The 25605-nt window shown below is 43.8% G+C and overlaps 1 protein-coding gene across 2 annotated transcripts in view; it reads left to right on the top strand.

The window, feature by feature from the left end:
* The window catches only part of mapk3 (mitogen-activated protein kinase 3), a 58553-nt gene extending 33193 nt beyond the window's left edge, over positions 1-25360 (top strand). The window contains exons 7-9 of one of the 2 annotated variants that reach the window (XM_067230631.1): positions 5613-5722; positions 6351-6474; positions 24948-25360. In XM_067230631.1, coding sequence (XP_067086732.1) covers positions 5613-5722; positions 6351-6470 — 230 coding nt within the window. In that variant the 3' untranslated portion in view covers positions 6471-6474; positions 24948-25360. Of the gene's footprint in view, positions 1-5612; positions 5723-6350; positions 6475-6583; positions 9681-24947 lie in introns of those variants that run through there. The other variant, XM_067230623.1, reaches the window with a different exon arrangement.
* The last annotated feature ends 245 nt before the right edge of the window (positions 25361-25605 follow it).

The following is a 25605-nucleotide window of genomic DNA, read 5'->3' as shown; positions in this document are numbered from 1 at the left end:
TGGAGCTATGGTTATCTGAGAACCTCTGACTACACTTGTCTAGCTTACACTGCAAGCTGCTGATCTTAACCTCAGCCTCATACAGCTTCAAACCTCTCTCTTTCCTATCATTGTCTATCCTATCTTTCTCTTTAAGCAAAACCTCAAAGTACTGCACTAATTGATCCCTTTCCTTCAGTTCCCTTTCTAAATCCACAACAACCTTGTCTACGTCCCTGACACATTCCAGTTCGATACTAGCTACTAGCTCCTGGCTCTCAGCCTGTGTACATTGACCAAAGTTAACTGATTTCTCTTCAAAAGCGACCCTTTCTCTATGTACAAATCTACGATTCCTTGACAACGCTCTCTTGATATACGTACTTACCCACCTCAAGGGCCCTGCGATCATCTACATTTAAAACAAAGTTGTAACACAAAATGTCAACTACACTTTGAATCACTGTACCTACATCCATCAAAGATACAAACCTGTGAATCTCAAACAAGACCCTATTGGTCAACAACTTGATATCGATCTTATCTTTCTCTCCTGATAAATTATGCAACTCTACACCTAATCTCTCACATTCCCTGAACACCATACTACCTTCACTCTTTGTCTCTTTGCTGCAGCTCATGTTGTCTTGCTTGTCGTCTGTCAGTAATGAATTATTAGATTTGAACTAGTAACTCCTCACTGACAGGGGGGAGGGGTGGACAGTAACAATTGATTGGCTTAATCTTTGTATGAGTTACAATGTGTTGCTGGGGTGTTTGTGTGTGTTGCTGGGGGGGAGGGTGCTTAGCTGGATATAATTGGCTTGTTTACTCTGATTAATACCCAATAAGATCATATCCCCTGTCACTCACTTGCACCCCTCCCCCCTGTCACTATGGTAAATTGTAACATGTTCCCGCCCTTTTATGATAGACCAATAGTAAGCAGTTATTCGTCCCTTTCAAAAAAAATAGAAGGGGGTTTAAATATAAGTGCATTTGTCTTTAGACTTTACTTACCAACAATTATGGAAAACAAACTCCAACTCCTTCGAAAGCCACGCGTGTGGATAATCGGCAGCTCGCTGATTTACTGGCTTGAACGCCACCTGACTGCCACACGGCCACGGGACACAGCCACCCTCGGCTTGATGTGCCAGATTGAGTGGATGGGGAAGAGGGGTATGAGATGGGAGCAGCTCCTGCCTCTTCTCCAGAGAACACCGGGTCCAGGTCCCGACGTAATGATCGTACATCTAGGCGGAAACAACCTGGCCTCTCAAACGTCGTGTTCTCTGATGATCCAAATGAGGAACGATCTTGGATGGTTACTGCAAAAGTACCCCAGTACCAAGATCATATTTTCCGATATCATCCAGCGACGGGTCTATCGGAACCATGTACCTGGTACCAGTGTGAATGGGATTGAACGGGCCCGAAGGCGTGTGAATGCCGGCATAGCCGCCTTTCTGGCTGATAGGGGCATGTCTGGCATCCGAAACAGCAACATCCATCATAAGGATGATTGTTATTTTAGGGACGGCGTTCACCTAAGTTTCAGGGGAAACAAAATGTTTCTGTTGAATGTCCACTCAGGTCTGAGCAAGATATTGTGAAGACTCCCGCCTAAAAGCAACAAAGGCTTTTTTAAGAGCCACCTAAATAACCCCAAAATAAACTTTCACTAATTCGCTCAGTGAAAGTCACGTTGAGCTGATCACTGTCACTCATTCAAATCCAAATGTCCTCCACCACCTTTCACACAATAGCCTACTTAAATTTGGGATTGGCTAAATTTGTTGTTTAATCTATGTGATATATAATTGTCTCATTATGTGCTGGTGATTGAAGATGATGCAGATCAGTTTAAAAAAAAAAGTCACTAGATGGCGGAGTTGAGGGGAATATAAAAACGCGCCTTTTTCCGAGTATGAACATACTATTCTTTTTATAGCAAACCTTGCAAGATACAAGTATACTCAAAATAGAAATGTTATATGAAGCTTAATGTACCAAAAACGTCAAAACGCAACCATGTCATGCCACTTAGGCACTGTAAAACTAAAACAAAGCCAGTATAACATCAGTCTGTCGTGGGCATTCCAAGCTACTGTCAGAATTCAGTAAATGACAGGCACTCCTCGGACTTAAACTTGATTATAAAAAAAAACCCCAGCTGGGAAATTTTAGCGGTTTTCACAGTCCTGTAGAGGAGACCTTCATGAACAGAATTACATCAAATTGAGGCTGTGGCATTGAAGTTCAGGTTAGTAGCCAATGGCTCAAAGTACTCTCAGCCCATTACAGACGTCTTAAAATGGGAAAACCTCTGTGCCACATACGGGATGGTATTCGCACAGGGATTGGCTCTATTTTGAGTGACAGATTGATTCACCAATTGAAAAACTCATCTGGGAATTTTGAATTTTTGTAAGGGGAGGGCCCAGATTTTACTGTCGCCGTTTGGCTTCCTAAACAGCAATAGAATTAGAAGTTTCTCTAAACCGCGTCGCGTACAGCATAACAGTGAGCTACACTGGCTTAAAACTACAGGTATATAATGATAATTGTACCCATTAATTGTTTACTAGTAATATTATCTCATAATAAATCATAAAACGTTCATTGATATGTGAGCCATGTTTATTATTTTAACGATTGAAAACGGATGTATCACACACCGCTATCGTATATGTCGTCCAACAGAGGCTAATTATGCTAACGTCTCAGTCAACAAGCGAAAATTGACTACTGTTTTCGAAAGTAAATGTACTAATAATATAATCGTACATAGTATTTTACATTAAATCTCACAAGTGTTTTTTATGACAATTTTAAATCAGCAATAAGTTAAGTTTAGCATTTGTTGACGCTTGGAACTCTCTGTTGTGATTACATTGAGAGCAGAACGTTTGTGTTTTTGCTATCTAGCTGTTCTTGCATTCCTTGCAAATCAGCGTTAATAAAAAGCAGATTAGCTAGAGTCTAGCTAACATTGCCTAGACAGGCATGGCTGATTGTCTATACCGTAGCGTAGAAGATCCCTGTGCAGTTCGACCCTCGACACATTTGCGAACCATTTCACCAAGGACGGTTTTGAAAACCTGGGACAATGTAAAGTAGTGATGTGTCGTTCGTGAATGATTCGTTCATTTTGAACGAATCCTTACAAGGACTCGAGAGTAACGAGTCCTCTCAAAGAATGATTCGTTCATTTTCTCGTGGCCGCGCATCGGGACTGTTGCATAGGCTCGTCCAAGTAAACATAAATGATTCGTTCATTTCCCGACTCGGTCTTTGGGTACGAGTATTTGGATCATTTTTCACGTGACCTGCATAGGCTCTGTAGTGGTAGCTAAAGGAAACGAACGATTCGTTCATTTCCCGACTGTCTTTCTACGAGTCTTTGGATCCTTTTTTCACGTGACCCCGCATTGTATTTTTTTGTAGAGGAAACAGTTTCCTCATTCCCTTTCGTGTGGCCGCTGTTTTAGTAAGACGTGAATGATATTCGCTCCAGTCACCATACTGACTGGTTTTGTTATTTTCACTTTACATTTACAGTTTAGTGCAGTGTAATTGTTTGCCGTGATAATAAAATGCTAGTGTGATAATAAATGACCAAATCATACAAACTGTCATGATACATTATTTTAATGCAGCAATTTCTTTCAAAATAGTATCTGCTGGTGCACATGTCATGCACTAACCTACATGAAAATATGATACGTGTTTGCAGTGGACAGATAGCGCACCCCCCCCCCCCCCCCCCCCCCCCCCCCCCTGAAATGAACGAATGACTCTAAAAAAGATTGAGCGACTTACAGTAAGTACAGGGATATTCCCCCTGAAGCAAGTAGGGTGAAGTGCCTTGCCCAAGGACACAACGTCAGTTGGCATGACCGGGAATCGAATGGCAACCTTCGGATTACTAGCCCGTCTCCCTCACCGCTCAGCCAACTGACTCCCACAGTACCATCTGCTAACTGAAAATATGCCCCTAAAAACGTAAATAAGCTTGACATCTATTTAGGGAGAAATGGCTAATTCAAAAGAGGTTTGTTACGAGCAAGCTAGTTGCGGTGGCTAGCCAAACTTCACTGAGTGAGAGGATTGTTTGAAAGCGCCGGAAATTAGAATGTTTCTTTTGACAAAGTTTAGGCTGTGGCACTGAAGCCAGCAACGCACCACACAAGCTTGAGTTTAAATACATTATTTAATGTTACATTACTTACTGTACATGCAAGTCTTGATTTGCTTAAATGTACATGTATGATGCTGCCAGTACACCAGGCTAATCGGGCTAGTAATCCGAAGGTTGCCAGTTCGATTCCCGGTAATGCCAACTGACGTTGTGTCCTTGGGCAAGGCACTTCACCCTACTTGCCTCGGGGAGAATGTCCCTGTACTTACTGTAAGTCGCTCTGGATAAGAGCGTCTGCTAAATGACTAAATGTAAATGTAAACAGCACATCTATGCACGTTGTATCCATGCATCTTTGCTAACGTGTGCTGACGTTGTGACGTAGGCTAGCACTGAGTACCCTTTGTTAAATCAATTATTAATATATGGCAACGACAGTACGAGCGCTCTGATTGGCTAATGGGTAGTCATTCCAGCCGTGTATTGACCTCATCGCCGGTCTGCGTTCTGATACGGATTATTATTGCCCTCCTCTTACGTCATCTTCAAAATGAGCGATATCGAGGAGTCCATAGATATATATCTATGGAAGAGTCAGCTGGAGTCAGACGATACTGAAAACTTCAACGGCAACGAAGAAATTGTTAACTTTCTAAAAGAGTCGTTATTTGTGTTGGAATTAAAGCCATTTTAGCAGAACCGTGTTGTCTGTTTTCTATCAAAAGTAATTGGGTGCTAGGCAACACCTGAAACGCACCGTGAGAAGACTTGAGAGCTAGCTACAACTAGCCTACCATTTATTTTCATCTACAAAATGAAAAGGCTAAAAATGCCATATAATAAACAACTTACTAACCTCGACCGTTCGGTTAGGGTTAGGGCTAACCCTCGACCTCGGCTTTGCTGTATCGATACGTTCAAGCCTCAGTTTGATATTTCCCGGCATTACCTCACTCTCGGTTAGTAAGTAGTTAGTATCCAATGACAAGTTCTATTGATTAGTGAATGATGTAAGTACACAGGATATTTCCTCCACAGTGTCACCTTTCAAAAGAGACCACAACTGTGCATGCACAAATTGTTCAAGAACAGCTTTCAATTGACTTTTGGTATACCTTGATTAGGAGTTTCAGACACATTTTACAGTATTGTTAACTAGCCAATGGTCAAAGTAACCACACATCAGCTTTTTTTCGCAGTTTCACTCTAGGTGTAGTCACGACTGTTAGGCTTTTGTTAACTACATTTATGATACACATAGTTGACACACACACACACACAGAAATACTTTTAGTTCTTTGTACTCTGATCTTTATAACTGGCCAAACAATGGAGTATAATAGGATGTCATCAGAGTCACATACTGGACTTGAATACATAAAGGAAAATTAAGGCAATTGAAAATGAACAAAAAAACTTTGAAAGACCAACCATGACATTATTTCACAATTATTATGCAATAAAATGTCCCCCTCCAACCCTTCCACAGCTCTGGACCTGCTGGGGCGCATGTTGACCTTCAACCCCATCAAGCGCATCAGTGTGGAGGAGGCCTTGGCCCACCCCTACCTGGAGCAGTACTACGACCCCACTGATGAGGTACACTCCTGTCACATATGACCCACACTGAAGAGGTACCCCATTGTACCCCCTGAAAGAAGCGTTTTAATGCAATCTTTATGCATGAGTCCATATTTTGTAAAAAAAAAAAAAAAAAAAAAAAAAAAAAAAAGGCATCTGTAAAACAGACTTAGCAGTTGAGAGTTTCAACTTTCGAGTCCGTTCAGGTATGTAGACTATTCATCTGACTAATCAGAGAGCAAACATTAAAAAAACTCCAACAACATAGCCTTTCAACATTATTTTCACATGGCACAAAATGAGAACCGACTCACCTACCCATGTTTGTATACATTGGGATACAGCAAAAAGCTGTGGGGGTTCAGGAATGCCGCATGGCATTCCTCCCGTACACGTACTCAGCAGCTCCTTCACTTCTCAGTTTGGATGGAAGGACACAAGGCCACATGTGTTGGTATGCATGTGTTTACTGATTGATAGACTTGAGCCATGCAGGTGTGTGCTGTTGTGCATAAGCAGCATTGTGTGGGGAAGACGGTACAGTAGGGTTGTAACATTTGTATGTGTTTTTGGGGGGTTTGTCTGAGGTAGATTTGATGCGTGGTGGGAGAGTTTGCAGACCACTATAGTCTGTGTATGTTTGCAGCCAGTCGCAGAGGAGCCCTTTACTTTCACCATGGAGTTGGATGACCTTCCTAAAGAGAAGCTGAAGGAGCTCATCTATGAGGAGACGGCACGCTTCCAGGCAACCTACCAGGGCTCCTGAGACTGTAAGGCACACACACAACTCCCTGTCAACCACTAGATGTCAGTGCGCACGCACACACCCATACATTTTCATCAAGATCACCAATCAGACAAATTGTATTTTCTTCACAGTTAACATGACAAAGTGACAAAGCTGTGCAGATGCTTGGAACAAGATGACTCCAACAAGATAACAAGACAAATTAATCCTAAACGGCATACAAAAAAGAGAACCAGAAACGTGTACATGTAGCCTCTTTCTATTTCTATCATGGAAAAAGGCTTATTACATTTTCTATCGTTTTTTTCCGGGTATGGGGCTTCTACGGAGGTAATGTTACCGTCTTTAGGATACCCCTGCATTTCTTACCTTCTTTTTCTGCTGGAATTGTTTTAAATAACACCCCATGTCCTACTGTGTACCCCACCTCCTAGTACACCTAATACTCCCCTCCATACATCCACCCACTCTCTCCTCACCACCTGTCTTTCTTTCCCATAATTTAGTTTCTAGTTACAAAATGTATGTACACACAAATACTAACTACTGTATTAATGAACACCAGAACTTTCCATCTTTCTCCATGAGGTTGTTGTTTGTGAAGAAAGTACAAGGGGAGGAATCTAGGAAGCTAGTTGTGTGTGCGCGCGTGTGTATATACAAATGCGTAAGTGGACATTTGTTTTGTTTAGACTGTACTCGTAACAGTTTTGTTTGTCCAACGTTATTTGAATGTTTATGATCAGTTTGGAGTCGTAATTGTATGTTTTGGGATTTATATTTGTGAATCTTTTTGAACACTTTCAATGTTTTTGTTTTTTTTGTGAGACAAACAATCAATGTTTCTACTGGCATGTTGGTGGGTTTAAAATTGTGTTCTTTCTTTTTTTGAATAATGTTCATGTGAATGCATGCATTCCTGAATTTTTACCAATTTGGCAGAGAGAGAGAAAAAGTGATTTTGCCTGGGAAGCGACCAAGAAATAGCTTGCATAGTTTGTACTGTAAACTGGGTTGATTCTTTTTTGTTGTTCTAAGTTTCAAGGGCTGGCCCACTACAATCCCCCCTCTTTCACAGGGGATGTAGGGGCCCATTTAAGAGTTGAACAAATGGCATGATCACCCACCCTCTTGTAGACCAGGCAATGCCATGTCTTTATGCTCCTATCTCTGTATACGGCCAAAGCCTCTTCACATTTTTTTCCAGCTCATTATCATTTAGAAGAGTCAGCATCCCAATGACACACACACTCCCCTAAACTGAGATCTGCTTTTCTGATCACTTTAACAAGGCCACTCCAATGCAGGTCTCCAAGTCAATAGCAATTCATTGTTTTCCCCTTGAACCTGGTTAACTATGGGAATCTCAGACTCCATTTCTTTTCTCACTCTCTGCCACTCCCCCTCCGCCTCCCCATCCAATATCGCTCATTTTATGTACTCCCTCATCAGCTGTTTCTTAAAAGTATGGTATTTTGTCTTTTCCGGAGTTCGGTGGATTTGTACATACTTGATGTGCTTAGTGGGGGCAGGTCAGATGAAAAGGATGATTATGCGAAATTATGTATTTACTGTGCTCTTGGCTTTCTGTGTTTCTGGTTATGGTGGGGCTGATTTCCTATTATCTTGTGAGTATATGTGTGCGCGTGCCTGCAATGCTACGCTGTGTCTGTTCCTGCATCACTCGCTCCCCACATGGCTTGTCTCTTTCCCCTGTTATGGACATGACTAACATACCTGTGCTATGTGGCCATTGTCCCTTCCAGCTCTTCAAACCAATCATTGAGCTTGACCCTTGAAAGCAAAACTTTTTGATTAGTTCCAATAATAGCATAACGGTACCACCCCACCCTCCAAAGCCATAACACATTTAACCTTCTCTGAAGCCATAGTCATCGTCCATAGTTGAAGTATGATATTCACACACAGAGGATCAGATATACCTGTGAAGGATGAGCTCAACCTCTGGTCAGCTTCCCTTCATTTCCCTCTTTAATACCTGTCACGCTTAACTGAAAGGGCTCTCCCCCCATTGGTTAACTTCCTGCATTCCTCCAACTGGCTCAGTCTTATCTAACTGAATCACAGACCGCCACCCCTCTTGTGGTTCAACTACATGGTCACCTTCCTTTTTTTTTTTTTACTCCTCTTCCCCCACCTTGAAATCCTAAGCCTACTTCCAATTATGCGAAGAAACGGGGTTGAAGGAAAAAAGGGAGGAGCATCGCTCATTGTCGTGACAGGGGGGGGGGTTCTTGTGTTGATCATGTGTCTCAATCAGCACACCTGCACTTTGCCTCTTACCAAACTATGTTCCCACCCCCCACTTCTCCTTCTTTTCCTTGTTTGTGTGTGTGTGTGCGTGCATGTAACTTGAACAAGTACTATTCTTTCCATTACACCGTAGTATAATTTCCCTCTTGTCTTTCCTTTTCACCGGATCCTTTGTTATCCACCCTGCTTGCTTGGCTCAATTGCACTCACTTTCTATTGGAAGAAAAACACCACACTGACCAGCAAGTGTGGAAATGGGGAAGGGGTGCAAGGCATCTCATGGGTCCCTTGCCTGCCTATCTGCTGACTGATCTGCATGTTAGAATATATGTGATCTGTGTCTCTCTGACCAAAAGCTGCTTAACTCCCTCCCCCACACACATGCATTTACACACACACACCCCAAACATCCCATGACATTCATTGAGGAGCCATGTGAATGAACCAACGGGACCATCTTTGCAATCCTCTCCACACACAAGCTGAATAATCTGTGTGACAAGAAAATATACACCATTGGCTTGCATATACTTACACAGTACATTAACTAAATGGCCTACGTCAGGCCGGTTTCAAAGTAATGTCCTTTTTAAATGGCTGTTCTTATTATTGCAATTGTTATCGGTGAGTTGTAACTTTTTTGTTCTTTAGTTTTTTACAAAAAAGGGAAGTCAAGTTTTTTGTTTTTTTTTTAAGATTAGTTTGTTTTTATTTCACTTTGTTTCTCTAATGGGTGTGATTATAATTGGCAGTGTCTTCTTTCTGGAACCTATTTTTCCCCTAAGATCTTACGACGAATTATTCTTATTTTACGAGGAGATATGAGATATCTGTAGATTGTTAAAGAGATATGAGTTATTGAGGGGTACAGTCTGTGTATATTCTATGGGTATTATGAATTAAACTAATAACAAAGAAACAATGATATACATATATTGAATAAAATTCCTGATAATGTACAAACAGTTTTCTGTCATTTATTCAAACTTTCACAACGGCTGCGATATCAAAATTATTGGTGGCAAAGCTGCGAAGCCACCTTTTGTGTTTATACCTTTGTCGTCCTCGTCGTCCTTCTCCGGTAGGAGGAACCTATTGTTATTGAACGCCGAGCAGCGAAGCCACCTTAAGTGTTTACCTTTTCGTATTAGGGTCCTCCGGTAGGAGGACAATAGGTGGCGCTACAGGCCACGCCCCAATATGTCAATTTTCAAAGTGATGCCATTTGCAGGACACAAGTCCCAACATTTTTTAATCGAGTACATACTATGCCTTACTGCTCATGAGGAACAAAAAAGCCTGAAGAACCTATAACGGATGCCATATTGGATTTTTCTGTACAATAAAGATTTGTCCAAAACGACAAAGTGCTTATGAACTGGAGCTCCGATTGACTTTAAATATTAAAATGAAGCAATGAGCATCCTACGGTATGTAAAATACGCTCTCAAACCGTATGTGTAGCATCTGCCTTCCGCAGCATCAAACTTGACATTTCTCCATTGAAAGTGATTGGATGGATGATAATGGGACCCCCTGGCTAATTGATCAAATTAAAAAAATTGGTGAAGGAAGTCCCCTCCAGAGACGGTGGTGACATAGAGGTGAATACCATAAGCAAAAATATTTCTTTACACATCTTCTTGTCATAAACAGATGGTCCGATTAAATAACAAGTTCATACGACCAATCATCACCTCCCATGGCTTCTCCTTCCACTGCTATGCTGACGACACGCAGCTGTACCTGTCGTTCCCCCCGGCCTGCCTCACAGACATCTCCGCCTGGATGACCGAGCACCACCTCCAGCTGAACCTCGCCAAAACAGAACTCCTCATCATCCCGGCCAAACCCTCCATCTCCCACGATCTCTCAATCACCCTGGGATCGGCGACAGTGACCCCTTCATCCTCTGCCAGGAACCTCGGGGTGACCATGGATGACGAGCTCTCCCTCACAGCCCACATTGCTGAGGTCTCCCGGTCATGTAGATTCAGCCTCTACAACATCCGGAAGATCAGGAGATACCTGTCTGAGCATTCCACCCAGCTGCTTGTCCAAGCACTTGTCTTCTCAAAGTTGGACTACTGCAACTCGCTGCTCGCCGGTCTCCCAGCATGCGCAAACCGCCCAGGATGTGGTTTGGTGTCAAGAGCTCTGGACTGGATGGATCGTTCAGATGATAAGTGGTCAGAGGTCTGCTAGTTACAACAGCCATGACTTCATATAGGAACGTTCGTAGTGAGGAGCAGTCAAGTTGTCTGTCTGACTGTTCTAGAATGGACGTCAAGACACTTCTGATGGTGCGAATTTGTCTTTCCAAGACCCCACCCATATGACTTGAAGCTGGGGTGTTCATGATGAACTCACATCTCAGTTCTTTGAGTTCTTCTTGATCCATCTCTTTCAATGCGTCAATAAACTCCCTCCCAGCGCCGACAAAGATAGTCCCTTGATCACACCTTATTTGGCGTACTGTTCCACGAATAGCTATGAATCAGCGCAGAGCTTTGATGAAGGCATATGTGGTCAAGTCATCGAGCATTTCAATGTGTACTGCTCTGGAAAACATGCAGGTAAGTAACAGTCCATAACACATTAGCTTTTTTCTTCCTTCCTTGACGTAGAATGGTCCGAAGCAGTCCATTCCACAGTAAGTAAATGGAGGGGTGGTTCCATTTGCTCTTCTGGGAGGTTTGCCATTTGCTTTGTTGTTTTGTGCATCTTCTGAACTTCCTGCACGTTGTGCATTTGTAAATATGGGATGACACTGCATTGCTGCATCCCAGGATCCATATGCCATTGGATCGGAGCTCATTCGTGGTCATTCCCCGTCTTTGATGGTGCGCTCTCTCATGATAGTGCTTGACGAGTAATCAGACCCTCCAGGAATTTGCGATGTTGCAATCGCACCAATTCACGCGAATTCAACGATTCCCCGCGAATTCAGCCAATCGACGCAATTTTCCCGCAACTTTTACCAATCATCGTCAGCTCCCACAACTCTCTCCAGTAGGGGTTAAATCCAGTGTTGCGTCTGAACGTGTTCATTGAACGAAAGTTCATGAACTCGTTGATAATTTTGGTGAACGTGAACTGAACGTACTGTATTACTGCCTGATGAACGATACTGTGAATGCGTTCATTCTGATGTCTGTGAACTCTTTCCCTCTTTTTAATTTTGTTCAATAAGGTGCCAGATTTCTAGAGACTTCCAGGCGAAAAACACACCCGTAACAGTCCTGTATCCAGGGTTGCCCAACCAGTCAATTGCTGCGTGTGCTTTCTTCTACCGTCTATGCCTGGCAAGCGTGAGAGCGCCGAGTTGCGTAGAGGCCGAGAGCGGTATTGCAGACAGATAGAGATTTCAATCTTTTTTGTTAAAAAAAGGGAGATTCCTCCCTTCAATGCATGCGAATGTAAATCCTGGTTGGATAAGGATAAAAAATGGGATATGATGAAAATTGGCATGTTGGTAAGGTTATTTAGGGGACCATTTCTCAATGGTTTTATTCTTTGATGAATGTTTGTTAATTACTTAATTTTCAACCCATAACTCAATTAAAATTACAAAGAGGGAAATTCGCAACTTTTTATCGCAACTTTCACTTGCTCCCGCAATTTCATCGCAACAAACACCTAAAAAACACCGCAACTTTCATCGCAACTTTTTGGAAAAGCTCCCGCGAAATCAGGAATTTTAGCCCGCAACTATCACAAAAAAGGCCCGCGAAATCCTGGGGAGACTGAGTAATGCTGACACAGCTGGACACAGCTGGATGTTTCACATGTGGATGTAGAGCAGCATGAGTTAATCGGCCTCCCACTCTGAGGATACCTTGGTCATCCAGGAATGGACTTAAATTATGTAATTTGTTAGCCTTGTCTTTGATTTGTGTTTCCTTATGACACTGGATGCACTGTATTTCTTGAGAGAGGGTTGCTTGTTAAACCATCTTGATTATGCTGAGCTCTGCTTCTCTCCTTTTCTCTAAACTGGTGCTTTCACAGGACCTTGGCTTGAGGCCTTTGGCTTCCTTTGCACACCGCTTTAGTCTGGGTATAGCCTTCACCATTCTTGACCAGTTGGAAAAATGTTGTTGGCGATCTAACAGTGACCTTATTTCCTTTGCCTGGGTGTCATGAACCTGGGCCTTCTTGAACTCTGGATCACTACTTGCAATCACTCCCACCTTGACTACTCCGCTGGGTAGCTCTTTCTGCCAAAGAAAGTCTGGGCCTGTGAACCAGTTAGAAGCTACAAGTAGTTCTGCTGTAAAACCTCTTGACGCATGATCTGCTGGATGATCTTCAGAAGCCACATACTTCCATTGTGCAGACTCTGTATGCCACTGTATGCCAAGTGCTCTTTCCACGTGTAGTTCTCCTAGGGCCATGTCTAGGTCTTGGGTGGCTTTAGCACATTCTTCTTTGGGAATTGTGGCTAGGACTTTCTTGCTGTTGGAGATGAACTTGTGCAGCCGGAGTTTGCCTGTGCTGCAGAGCTCTCTTGCCTGCTTCACTAACTGGATAGCTTGGCTTTCGGACGCTAAACTTGACAGGCCATCATCAACATAAAAGTTCTTCTGAATGAACTTGATGGTGGCTTCATTGAAGTGTCCTTGTCCTTCGGCTGCGAGGTGCTTGAATCCATAGTTAGCGCAGCCAGGTGATGAAGCAGCACCGAACAAGTGGACTTTCATCCGATAGATGGATGGTTTGGCTTCTCCCACCACAGGAATCTTATGTAATCTTGATCTTCTGCTTTAACATGGAACTGGTGGAACATGCGTTCTATGTCACACGATTGCCACGGAATCTCTCCGGAAACGACACAGAACTCTCACCAAGGTGTTTGTCAGGTCTGGGCCTGTCAGAAGATGGTCGTTTGGGATGTCTCTTGAAACCTTGCGGAGCAATGGAAGACAACACGTATCTTCCCAGGCTTTTGGGGATGATACACCCCATGGTATGGGATGTACCATACTGGAGCTTTATTGATGTCTTCTTCTGGGACCCTTTCTGCGTCTCCACGTGTTATGGTCTCATCCATGAAAGTCTTGTAGTCTTTGTAGTACTGTTTGTTTCTTTTCAGCTTCCGTTCTAGGCATCTGAGACGGTGGATGGCGCATACCATGTTATCTGGTAAGTTGGGCCTTTCATTCTTGAATGGCAGCGGCATTTCATAATGACCATTGTCCTTGAGCCTGATGCCTCTTTCCATATTTGACAGGAATCTGAGATCCTCTTGAGAGATCTGGCTGTCCTCTAAAGAACTTTCAACAAAGTCAAATTCCAGCACCTTGATGTAAGACTACCTCCTTGACCTGTGTTCTACAGACATAGAAGGATAGTGTCCTTGACAGCACACTATCCTTTCAGCCCCACATCAATAACATCACTCGGTCTGCCAACTTTCATCTGAGAAATATCACCGTCTCCGCCCCTCCCTTACCCCCCACACTGCCGCCATTCTTGTACACATTCTCGTCACCTCCCGTTTAGATTATTGCAACTCCCTCCTTTTTGGCCTCCCTCACAAATCCCTCCATAAACTTCAACTGGTCCAGAATTCAGCTGCCCACATTATAACCCGCACCCCCCCTATCCACCACATCACTCCTGTCCTTCAACAGCTCCACTGACTCCCGGCCCGTTTCACATACAATACAAGTTTTTCTGTTTACATTTAAGGCGATCCACCACCTTACCCCCTCATATTTGTCTGATCTCCTCCAGGGTCCAACTACCTCCCGCTCCCTCAGATCCTCTTCCTCCATACACCTGTCTGTCCCCTCTGCCCGTCTCACCACCATGGGGAGTAGAGCATTCAGCCGCTCTGCTCCCCGTCTCTGGAACTCACTACCACCCCAACTCAGAAATATTGATTAATTCCCCCATTTCAAATCACAACTCAAAACACATCTCTTTACTACTGCCTATTCCACGTAATGTCATTTGCACTGCTTCCTTCTGTTGTTTTGATGATGTTGTATTTCTTATTTTTGCTGCTTTTAATGTTTTTTATATACCCCTGTACAGTGTCCTTGAGTGCTGAGAAAGGCGCCTTGGAAAATAAAATGTATTATTATTATAGTGCACTCTGCTTGTAAAGTTTGAAGGGGACTGGAGACCCAGCATCACTTGCTTCACGATGACCTGGTGACTTACTCCGATTTCATCTCCATAGTCGAGACATGGGTTGCCATAGCCGACCACGCTCCAGCCCAGGTCTGTCCTCTGTGCAAAGGGCTGATTTTCTTTACCAGGCACCACTTGCCTTGGGACAAGAGCTTGAGGACAGTTGTATGCGATTAGTAGGCCCACGCCACAGCTTTGCTGAGGAGCAATCTCATCTGCGATATGTTCAAGATGAGGCCATGCCTTTGCAGTCTCTGGTGTGGGAATATGATCTATGTTTGCAGGGATGAATTCTCTTGTGTAGGTCACTGGCAGAGGAATTATCTTGTCTGAGTAGAATCCTCTCACTTGCAGTCCAGTCAGTTTCCAGAAGAACACGACTGTGTTTCTTGAAGACATTGTAGAGAGCTTTAGCTGAACTGGTTCGTTCCTTGTGTGCAGAGTCTTTGCCGTTTCTTCCAGGATGAAGGTCGTGTCACTCTGTGAATCGAGGAGTGCATATACAAGAACTTCACGATTTGGCTCACTGGTGGCTGACACCCACACTGGAATGACTGTGGATGTATGAGTGTCTTTAACATTCTGTATAACCCTATTGGCTGTTGCCTCACATGATGATCTTGCTGCTTTATCTTGTGAGCGATCCATTTTCCTTTCCCTTGACCTGTCACTGTCCCCTGCTCCACTAAGCCGCGTTGACATCCTTTCTTCATTGATGCGATTATTATGGAGGCAGGCTGGATGTCTTTTCTTACACATATCACAGATATTTCTGTTTTGACAGTCCTTTGAATGATGGCCAAACTTCAGACAGCCGAAACACAATTTCTTCTTTTGAACAAACTTGACTCGCTCTGAAATCGTCTCATCCATAAATTTACGACACTTGTGTAGACTGTGACCTGCCTTCTCACAGAAGACACAGCCTGTGGTAACAGTTTTCTCGTCTGAGTTAGTTGCCAATACCTTTGCTCCAAGACCTCTGGTCTTTGAAACCATGATCTTCTCGCTTTCACTTGGTTTTAGAGCGTGAAGAGATGTTATTGGGTTGCAGGCGATTTTGGCTTCACGTGTGAGAAACTTGACAAACTGGCTAAAGCTTGGGAACGTGTGACTTTGTTCTTCCACGTCAATGACCTTCCTATTCCATCTTGAGGTTATCCAGTCTGGCAGTTTAGCAAGCATTTTCTGGTTCTCGTTGCAGTCGTTGAGTACTTCAAGACCTCTGATCTGAGACATGGCCGCCTCACAGCTGCGAAGGAAGTCAGCGAGTTCCTGAAGTTCCACACTCCCCTTGGAGCTTATCTTGGGCCATGCATCTAGCTTATCTCTGAAGGCCTTGACAATAAGGAATGGATTGCCGTATCTCTCTTCTAGGATGGTCCACGCTGCACGATAGGCTGACTGTGCCTAGCAGGAAGTAGCTTTCAATGGCCTTTTTGGCTGGTCCAGCCACATACCTTAGCAGATAGTATATTTTTTCTTCGGCTGGTATGTTTTTCCTGTCAATAAGTGTCTGGAAGGAGACTTTCCAGTCATTGAATCTGAGTGGGTCGCCGTTGAACGTTGTTGGTTCAGGTACAGGAAGACGACTCGCAGTGATGGACTCTGTGAATGCCCTAACAAGAGCTGCAGTATTGTCTTCGTGTCTTGGATGTGTCACAGCTTGAGGTGGGGAGGGATGCTGCAATAGGCTACTTTCATGCATGACTTCCTCATTCTCCTTCAAAGGGACACTTTGATGGAGCAGCTCAAATATTTCTTCGTCTGAGCATTCACTTCGATCATATACTTGCTGTTGCGCCTTAGCAGCCTTTAGCTTCTTAATTGTCTCCAATCGTTCTAGTTGTCTGCACTTGGCTTCCAGCGCCCTTTGTCTCTCTGCATTTTCAGCTTTTGTTTGGCCTGTAAATGGACGGCTTCAGCTTCGAGTCTTTCAAGTTCTTCGATATGACGTTCTTGCTCTAGCAGTACCTTTAAAGTGGCTTCATTGGCAGCAACTTCAGCAGCAGCATCTTGTCTAGCAGAAGACTGGCTTGAACAGGATGTTCTTCTTGAGTTAGCTCGAGAATGAGCAGACGACTTGGTTCTGTGAGAGTTGACGCTTAACTTGTCTGAGGCTGCATATTTACTAACACACTCTGTTGCTTTCACCCTTTGTTCTTCATCCTCTCTTGTGTCTAGAAGAGCCCTTGCAGTCTGGATGATTGGGGGCCGAGCAGCGAAGCTGCAAAGCCACCCTAAGTGTTTGTACCTTTTCTTATTGGGGGCCGAGCAGCAAAGCTGCGAAGCCACCCTAAGGGCCCTATCTTGCACCCAGCGCAATTGACTTTGTCAACGACGCAAGTATCATTCCTAGTATACACTCGACGCAAAGCGGACTTTTCCCTCCACAGACGCACGTCGGTAAATTAGGGAATGACTTTGCGCTCCCGGGTGCGGTTCAGCGAAAAAAGGAGGCGTGTTCCGGCGCAAACGTTCCCTGGTGCTATTTTGCAGTTTCAGAAAAACAATTCCGCCACTGACCAGGAAAAAAGTAGTCTAAAGTCAATGGCGCGTTATTCAGATGCTATTTTAAGGGCGCAAGCTTGGTCCATGCGCACTGCTGGCGAGGCCAGGGTCTTCTGTCTGCGAAGCTACGTTACATTGTTTTGATTTATGGCGTGTTACATTTCTTCAATGATTATAAAAAGATTTTTATGAGAAATCTCTATGTATGTGAACATGATTTGTAACAATTGTGGCAATTTTCTCCCACGCCTGTTTAACCGAAGCTAATTTGGATGGGTTTCTTCTCCCATCTCCATCAGAATCCGAATTCGGTTTATTCGCCATGTAGCCTATGTTACACAAACACGGAATTTACTGTGGCAGGAAGGTGCAAACAATGAACATATACGGGTCTTAAATTAAGTAAAAAAGTACAATAGTTAAACTAATTCCAAGAACTAAACAATTTCAAAAATAAAAAATATATAAAAATAAGAATAAGAATTTGAATGAGCAACATGAGCGGGCAATTTAGTGCAATGAGAAAACTGCTCTGCCCTTCCCATACAATGTCACTTTCTATCTGTTACGGCCCTGACTAGAACGTCGGTCTCCTCGGCTGTGAACCGCTCCTGGCCTGCGCCTGGCAAATACGCCGTTATAATAGCAATCCGCCATGGAACAAGCGCTGCTCTTAAAGGGAATGTGAGATGACGCTCTGATTGGTTTATTGCACGTTACACCCAAACCACATCCATTAGTAATGTAGCTACTTCGGACCTACCCATTTTAGATTTGCGCAAGGTGCAAAGTCATTTATCCCGCCGGCAAAATAGCAACCGAGCTACACAAAGTTACTTGCGCCTTGCGTTTTGATACTTGCATTTCAGATCGTTAAAATAGGGCCCTAAGTGTTTGTACCTTTTATAATTAGGGTTCCTCCGGTAGGAGGAAACCTATTGTTTTTGTTAGCATTCTTATTATTTTTCCTCTTCTACGCTAAATGGCCCAATAGCTCAAAAAGTCCTTGACCCGATTTTTTCAAATTTGGCCCAATGATACACCAGGTCACTCACTACTCCCTGACCGCTAATGGCCCATGTACGCCCATAGGTGGCGCTATAAGCCACGCCAAAAGTCTACGTGATTTCCCCAGCGCCCCATTATTCCAAAATGCCTGAAAATTGGTATACATGCCTTATTTCCTCATGAACCATAGATCCAATAGACTTGAAAATTGTTACAGATTTGTAGAATACATGTCTTTCTATAGGGTGAAATTGAATAAGGAATGCAATACAAAATGGCTGAAAGAAGTGTATTTATGTAAATGTCCACATTGCCACAATATATTTGTGTTAATAAATCCAATATAATTTTTACTGATGGTTTTTCAAACCTTTGTGCCTTCAAGTTGACATCATTCTGAAGTACCATACGCAATTTCACCTTGATATGTCAATATACGATTGAATTCAATTGACACTAGGGTGACCACCTGTCGCGCTTTGCGTTGTCCCGCACATCCCATATTGAAAATGTTGTGCGATACAGCGCAAAGCGGGACAGGTGGTCACCATACTTGACACACGCGCAAGCTTGGCGTGAAGCACACACATCCTTTCTGGAAATTGTGTGCTGACCAAGCCCCCACCCTCTGTTTTTAGCTCCTGTTTCATTTTGCTTCCAATCGCAGCTCGCCGTTACGAATATAAATAATTTGCCATTGTTGTTTTTAACTGGAATTGCCTGATAGTGTTGGAGGCAGCCACTTTCGGTAAGTCCTATTTTTACACATTTTAAGCTAGAATCAATGATTGGGTTCGTGAAAGTACACTACTCTTGAATTATGGTGAAGGTTTTAGCACTTTTAGACCTTTTAGATCGTGATTCTGAAGTGACGGAAAACCAAACTCGAAAAGTAGCTACTGTAGCTCTAGCTTTTTTCCTCTGTGTTTTTAATTAGTGAATCATTTTGCATCTCAGCGAATTGTTCATCAAAAAGGTCGAGGAGGGCAGTCTTTAGGAGAAAAAGCAATTCCCCACAGACCTGTCGACTCAGAATTTTGATACAGGGCGTGAAAGTCTTTGTAATAAGCCTATGTGCCAGGGAGACTGCATAGGCTTAGGCGGCAGCCATGTTTTGGTCGCGTCATGTTCATAAGTTCACCATTTTACAGTTAGGTCTACACGAAAAAGGTTGAGGAGGGCAGCCTTTAGGAGATGTGGGAATTGTGCGACGAACGGGCCCCAGCTGCACTTGCACTGGTGACGTCACTACATCTCCAACGCAACATATCAACAACATCAATTCGTCTTCTGTCTGCTTCAGATGCTTCTTTAAAACGGGAAGCGATTGCGGGGCGTTTGTGGACCTGTGCAAAAACCGTATTTGGTTGTTTTAGGCTTTTTTCTTTGGCTTTTTAGGCTACTTTGTTGCCGAGCAGATGCAACGTAAGGTCAATGGCTACATCTCCAAGCAACCGCTTGTTGATAGGTCCGTAAAACGTTTATTTACCTCTGCGAACTTTCAGGGCCCCGTTCGTCGTAAGGGTTGAAGCTAAGTTAATCAATTGTCCCTTTAGACCGTTAACATTAGCGAGATGAGTGAGAACAGCAAATATCGGTTCGTCAACGGCTGATCCGCATCCAAATCATGTGGTTAATTTCAAGCAGGCTAAACTTATCAGGGAAATTGCATGTGCACGTCCTACTTCAAAAGGCAGGAAAGGTCGATCACCAAAACCGTGATTTTCTAATGGTATGATGGCGGAAAGGACGAAAGACAGAGCGGTGATAGGCTATTCTCGCCATCCCTCGCCGTCTCTACGAAGACAATAAGCATATTATCATGGCTAAGTCAAACACCGCCACCGCTGCCAGAGCAAGACAAGCAGCTTGGCAAAAAATTGCCGATAAGCTAAATGCGAAAGTTTTGGGGAAATGTATAGGCTCATCTTAAGTGCCTCATTACCCCAATCAATCATCACGTTTCTTTAAATGTGCCTGCAGGCAGTAGGCTTAATGGAAATTAATAATCTAATGAGATCTTGCTAGCGAAAATAATGATCTCAACTCTTTCAGAATAAGTAGGCTAGATAAAAACAAGGCCAAAGAGTATCTAATTGATACAAATTCATAGACACTTTTGAGGATATATGTAGGCTACTGCGCTTATATCATGTACTATATATGTGTATATGCATGTAGGTCTATGTGTAAATCCCTCTTTGATTTCATTGACTGGGACATGGCCAGGGAATATAATGAATTGATTCATCAGCTGGTTAAGCGCCAAGTACACTTTTCTTACAGCAATGCATGCTGCGGCTTTGCCAATGTTTTCTGCATCGCCTATACTGTATAAAAATGTAGCCTATACCTGACGCAAAAAACCTCAAGGCTATGCAGAGTCTGAAGCACAGTTAAAGTTTCAAGTAGCTTTATTGTCAATTTCTTCACACTCTACAATCAGCAAAGCATACCATGCGGTCCCCCGAGCAACACTGGGTCACTCTGACCACGCCATGGTCCACCTGATTCCTGCATACAGGCAGAAGCTAAAGCGCTGTAAGCCTGCTGTGAGGACATCAAAACAGTGGACCAGTGAAGCTATGGAGGATCTTCGGGCGTGCTTGGACTGCACTGACTGGGACACGTTCACGACTGCTACCAATAGTCTGATTTGCAGATTTGAAAGACAATTGGACAGTCCTGAACTACCCCTTCCCACCCAGGAGGCCTCCCACCTCCCCCCCTCTACAGTGACGACTCTCTCCATTCAGTAGGGTGAAGTTAACAGAATTTTCAAGAGGCAGAATCCCCGCAAAGCAGCTGGGCCGGACTCTGTCTCTCCAGCCACCCATAAGCACTGCACTGACCAGCTGTCTCCGTTGTTTACCTACATCTTTAACACCTCCCTTGAGACATGACATGTGCCAGCCTGTCTCAAGTCCTCCACCATCATCCCTGTGCCCAAAAAGCCAAGGCCAACAGGACATAATGACTACAGACCCGTCGCCCTGACCTCTGTGGTAATGAAGTCTTTCGAGCGCCTGGTGCTGGCACACCTTAAATCCATCACAGACCCTCTACAGGACCCCCTGCAGTTTGCCTACAGAGCCAACAGGTCTGTGGACGATGCAGTTAACATGGCCCTCCGCTTCACCCTACAGCACCTGGACTCCCCAGCATCCTATGCCAGGATCCTGTTTGTGGACTTCAGCTCTGCCTTCAATACCATCATCCCCGCCCTGCTTCAGGACAAGCTCTCCCAGCTGAACGTGCCTGATTCCACCTGCAGGTGGATCACAGACTTCCTGTCTGACAGGAAGCAGTGCGTTAAGCTGGGAACACAAGTCTCTGACTCCCGGTCCATCAGCACCGGATCAGCTCAGGGCTGCGTCCTTTCTCCTCTGCTCTTCTCCCTGTACACCAACAGCTACACCTCCAGTCATCCGTCCGTCAAACTCCTGAAGTTTGCGGACGACACCACCCTCATTGGGCTCATCTCTGGTGGAGAAGAGTCTGATTATAGGTGGGAAGCGGCCAACCTGGTGACCTGGTACAGCCAGAACAACTTAAAGCTCAATGCTCTTAAGACAGTGGAGATGGTTGTGGACTTCAGGAAGAACACAGCCCCACGCACCCCCATCACCCTGTGTGATTCCCCAGTCAACACTGTGGAGTCCTTCCGCTTCCTGGGCACTATCCTCTCCCAGGACCTCAAGTGGGGACTGAACATCAGCTTCCTCATCTAGAAAGCACAACAGAGGATGTACTTCCTTTGGCAGCTGAAGAAGTTCAACCTGCCAAAGACAATGATGGTGCACTTCTACTCAGCCATCATTGAGTCCATCCTCACCTCCTCCATCACCGTCTGGTATGCTGCCACCACTGCCAAGGAAAAGAGCAGGCTGCAGCGTATCATCCGCACTGCTGAGAAGGTGATTGGCTGCAATCTGCCTACCCTCGAGGACCTGCACACCTCGAGGACCCTGAGGCGAGCGAGGAAGATTGTGGCCGACTCCTCCCACCCTGGACACTCCCTGTTTCAGTCACTCCCCTCCGGCAGAAGGCTGCGGTCCATCAGGACCAATACCTCACGCCACAAAAAAAGTTTCTTCCCTTCCGCTGTTGGCCTCTTCAACAAGGCCAAGGGACCACACTGACTCTAATGACTTCCTACTTAAAACACACTGCTTTTTGCACTGCATTACAAAATGGTATCTTGTACATATGTATTTTTTGTAATATTTGTATTTTTGTATTTTTATATTGTAAAGTACGGCAACTTATATTTTATTGTATATTTAATTTAATTCTAATTCCACTTAGTCCTGCTAGTTTACGTACCCTTAGTATAGATAGTCCACATATTGAAATTTTAGGTCCCTATATGTTTATTGTATGCACCTTCCTGCCAAAGCAAATTCCTTGTCTGTGCAAACTTTCATGGCGAATAAATCCCATTCTGATTCTGATGTCAAGACATAAAAAGGAATCGATATGACGTTTCCCACTCTCCCACAGTGAAACATATAAAAAGCACAGCCACAACAGATAATACAAGACATTTCCTAAAACATTGCGTTACATATTCACATACAGCAGCATAAGCTCATAATAAAGCATAAAGCTTGCTGCGGCGTGTGATATTTGCAATGTACGGCCCGAGAAGGTCTTGCAAGTAAATGAGTCCTTGTCGGCTGAATCGATATCGCTCAAACAAGAACTCATCCGTGTGAAATAAAGGATCTTGGCAATCGCGAAGAACTCTATTGGTATGGAAAGCTAATCGAACTAAAATATAGCTCCTTGGTCAACTGGGTCCCTCAAAAAGGGAGCTGCCATGTTATTTTCCGGGTGTGTGGCAAGCTTATCCAGCTACACTTACGTTAGCCTGCTCTGGAGCAGGTTAGTGCTAATTGATATGTTACTGTGGTGATTTATCGAAAGTTGCTTCCACGAACCAAAGAGGGGCGTGGAGAGAGAACCTGAAAATTAGCTCGCTATGCGGTTTAGCGAGCTACGACCAATACCCCCCAGGGGGGTATTCCAGGTAGCCGGTTTAACAAACTCTGAGCCTAACCCTGAACTCTGAGTTGAGTTACTTTAAAATTGGAAACTCTGAAAACTCGGTTCCAGAAAAGCTGATTTGAATTTGTTAACTCAACTCGGAGTACTTCAACTCTGAGTTAAGCGCGCGCATGAGAACTATTAAAAGCCAACATCAATGGAGCTCCGATACTGGGATCAACCATGGCACCCAGAAACAAAAATCTTGTCCTACTTCACCACACTTCAGTTATAAGTTTTATTTCGTGTTCAATCTGAGCACATATTACGGGGAAAAAGCAACACGGCTGTAGCAGCGTATACAATTGGCGTGGGAGACAAACTGCCAAGTCAATGCATACATTTGATGTAATAGCCAGTCCATACCGTTAATATTACAGAAGAAAAAGTGGGACACTTAATAAAATAGCATGTTCAATGTTATATTAAATATAAAAACATACTACAAACAGGTAAGTTATTTAACCTTACTTTGACCATTCTTGCTCTGATTTAACCCATAGAGTCGAATAACTGTAATTCCATTGGTATTGGCATTATTTGGTTAATGTTAATACACTGTTCAGTTTCCCATCTTCCTTCAAACCATAGGGGAATTAGTTTCAGTTGTTTGGCCAATATTGACCCCCTACAATGTTTAAATAGATTTGCTGAAACACCAGTTACAGGATGGTACATGGTCACAGGTGAATCATGTAAATTATAGGAACAATAGCCAATAAACATACTCATTGTTAGATTTCTATTTGTAGGCAATGAAGAAGACCAAATACAATTTCAATTATTTGTCTTTATTTCAGTGCCAAAAAGCATTTGGTCAGTTCTGAGTGCACGTCCACGGCGAGTAACATTAGCGATGTTGGCCTAAGGGCTGACAATGTTGCTAAAATACATTACAGATTGTGACGGGAAACGGTAACGTTAACCTAGGTATTCATCAGGGAATTAAAGCACATCGAATCGCAGTCTTAAAATCCTCTCCCGGCGTATAACTAAGCGAATTAAATTTTGTTCGAGATCGGTTGGCTGAACCAGGAAAAGATATCCCTAGTCTGCCAACGCTATCAGGCTCAGAAAGAGGGAGGGGATAGATAAAAACGCGGAGTTTGGCATGGAAAACCTTCTAGCGAGCAGGTTAGTTTCACGGAGTAAGTTACCATGGAAACTTACCAAAAGGTTTCGTTACCTCTCTTTCTGGAACGGAAACCTCGGAGTAAGCCTCTTTTCAGGGTTAAACAACTCAAAGTTTTCACTAAACCTGCTACCTGGAATATCCCCCAGGTCTTTTGTCAGATGTGTATATATTGACCAGTTTAGAGCTAAATACTCTTGCCAGAGCCTGGTGTTTTGAGTGACTTTGCATGGGTCTCCATCAGGTCAACACATTTGGATTCAAGTTCAAGTAATGCCACTGCATTTCACAGTCAAAACTGTAGTTTATGTCAAGTGTAGATGGAAAAAGCTTTGTTTTTCACAACTGAACTGACATGGATCCTTTCTTCACTTTTACAGGTCTGGAGGGTCATGCAGAGGCCTGCTCAACAGAGTTCAACAGAGGATGCTGAGATCAACACAGACCCCTTGCTGGACTACCCCTCTCTAGCTGGACAGCTTCTCTTCAGCCCTGACCCCTGGACAGCTTCATCCAGCTGGCCTGCCCTGCCTGCCTGCAGGCCCTGCTTGCCCCTGCCTGCCAGCCCTCCAGAGACAGTCACCCCACAGACACAGTAGCTCTGCAGCCTGCTTTTTGAGGACATTGATGAAAAAGGACAAACCAGCATTTTTTACTTTGATGAAAGTCTAAATGTTTAATCCTTTCCATGTCCCAGTATGCCAAGCTGCTGACTTTGAGTGTCTTAAAGTGACGAAACCAGTTCAAGTGATAGACTTTTGACCTGAATCCAATGATTATTCATCTGAATAAAAACCACTCAAGAGAAGTACTGCTTCTTTATTAATAGTATTTATGTATATATAATTGCACAGCTCCCCCTGTCAATGATCTAGCATCTCCTCAGCACCTATATAAAAATTATCTGGCGCCGTCCTTGCCCAGGGTTGATTGTAACTGGTGTTGGAAAACACATGTAGTAGGGCAGAATAGAGGGACTGGGCAAAGGGTGCTGGTGTGGAAAGTCCCCAAAAACTGTGCAGAATGGGAAGAACATTT

The sequence above is a fragment of the Osmerus mordax genome, chromosome 3 (assembly GCF_038355195.1).
Source record: "Osmerus mordax isolate fOsmMor3 chromosome 3, fOsmMor3.pri, whole genome shotgun sequence".
Taxonomy (NCBI): domain Eukaryota; kingdom Metazoa; phylum Chordata; class Actinopteri; order Osmeriformes; family Osmeridae; genus Osmerus; species Osmerus mordax.
Note: the sequence above shows the minus strand (reverse complement) of the source record. Positions and strands in the feature narration are given on the sequence as shown.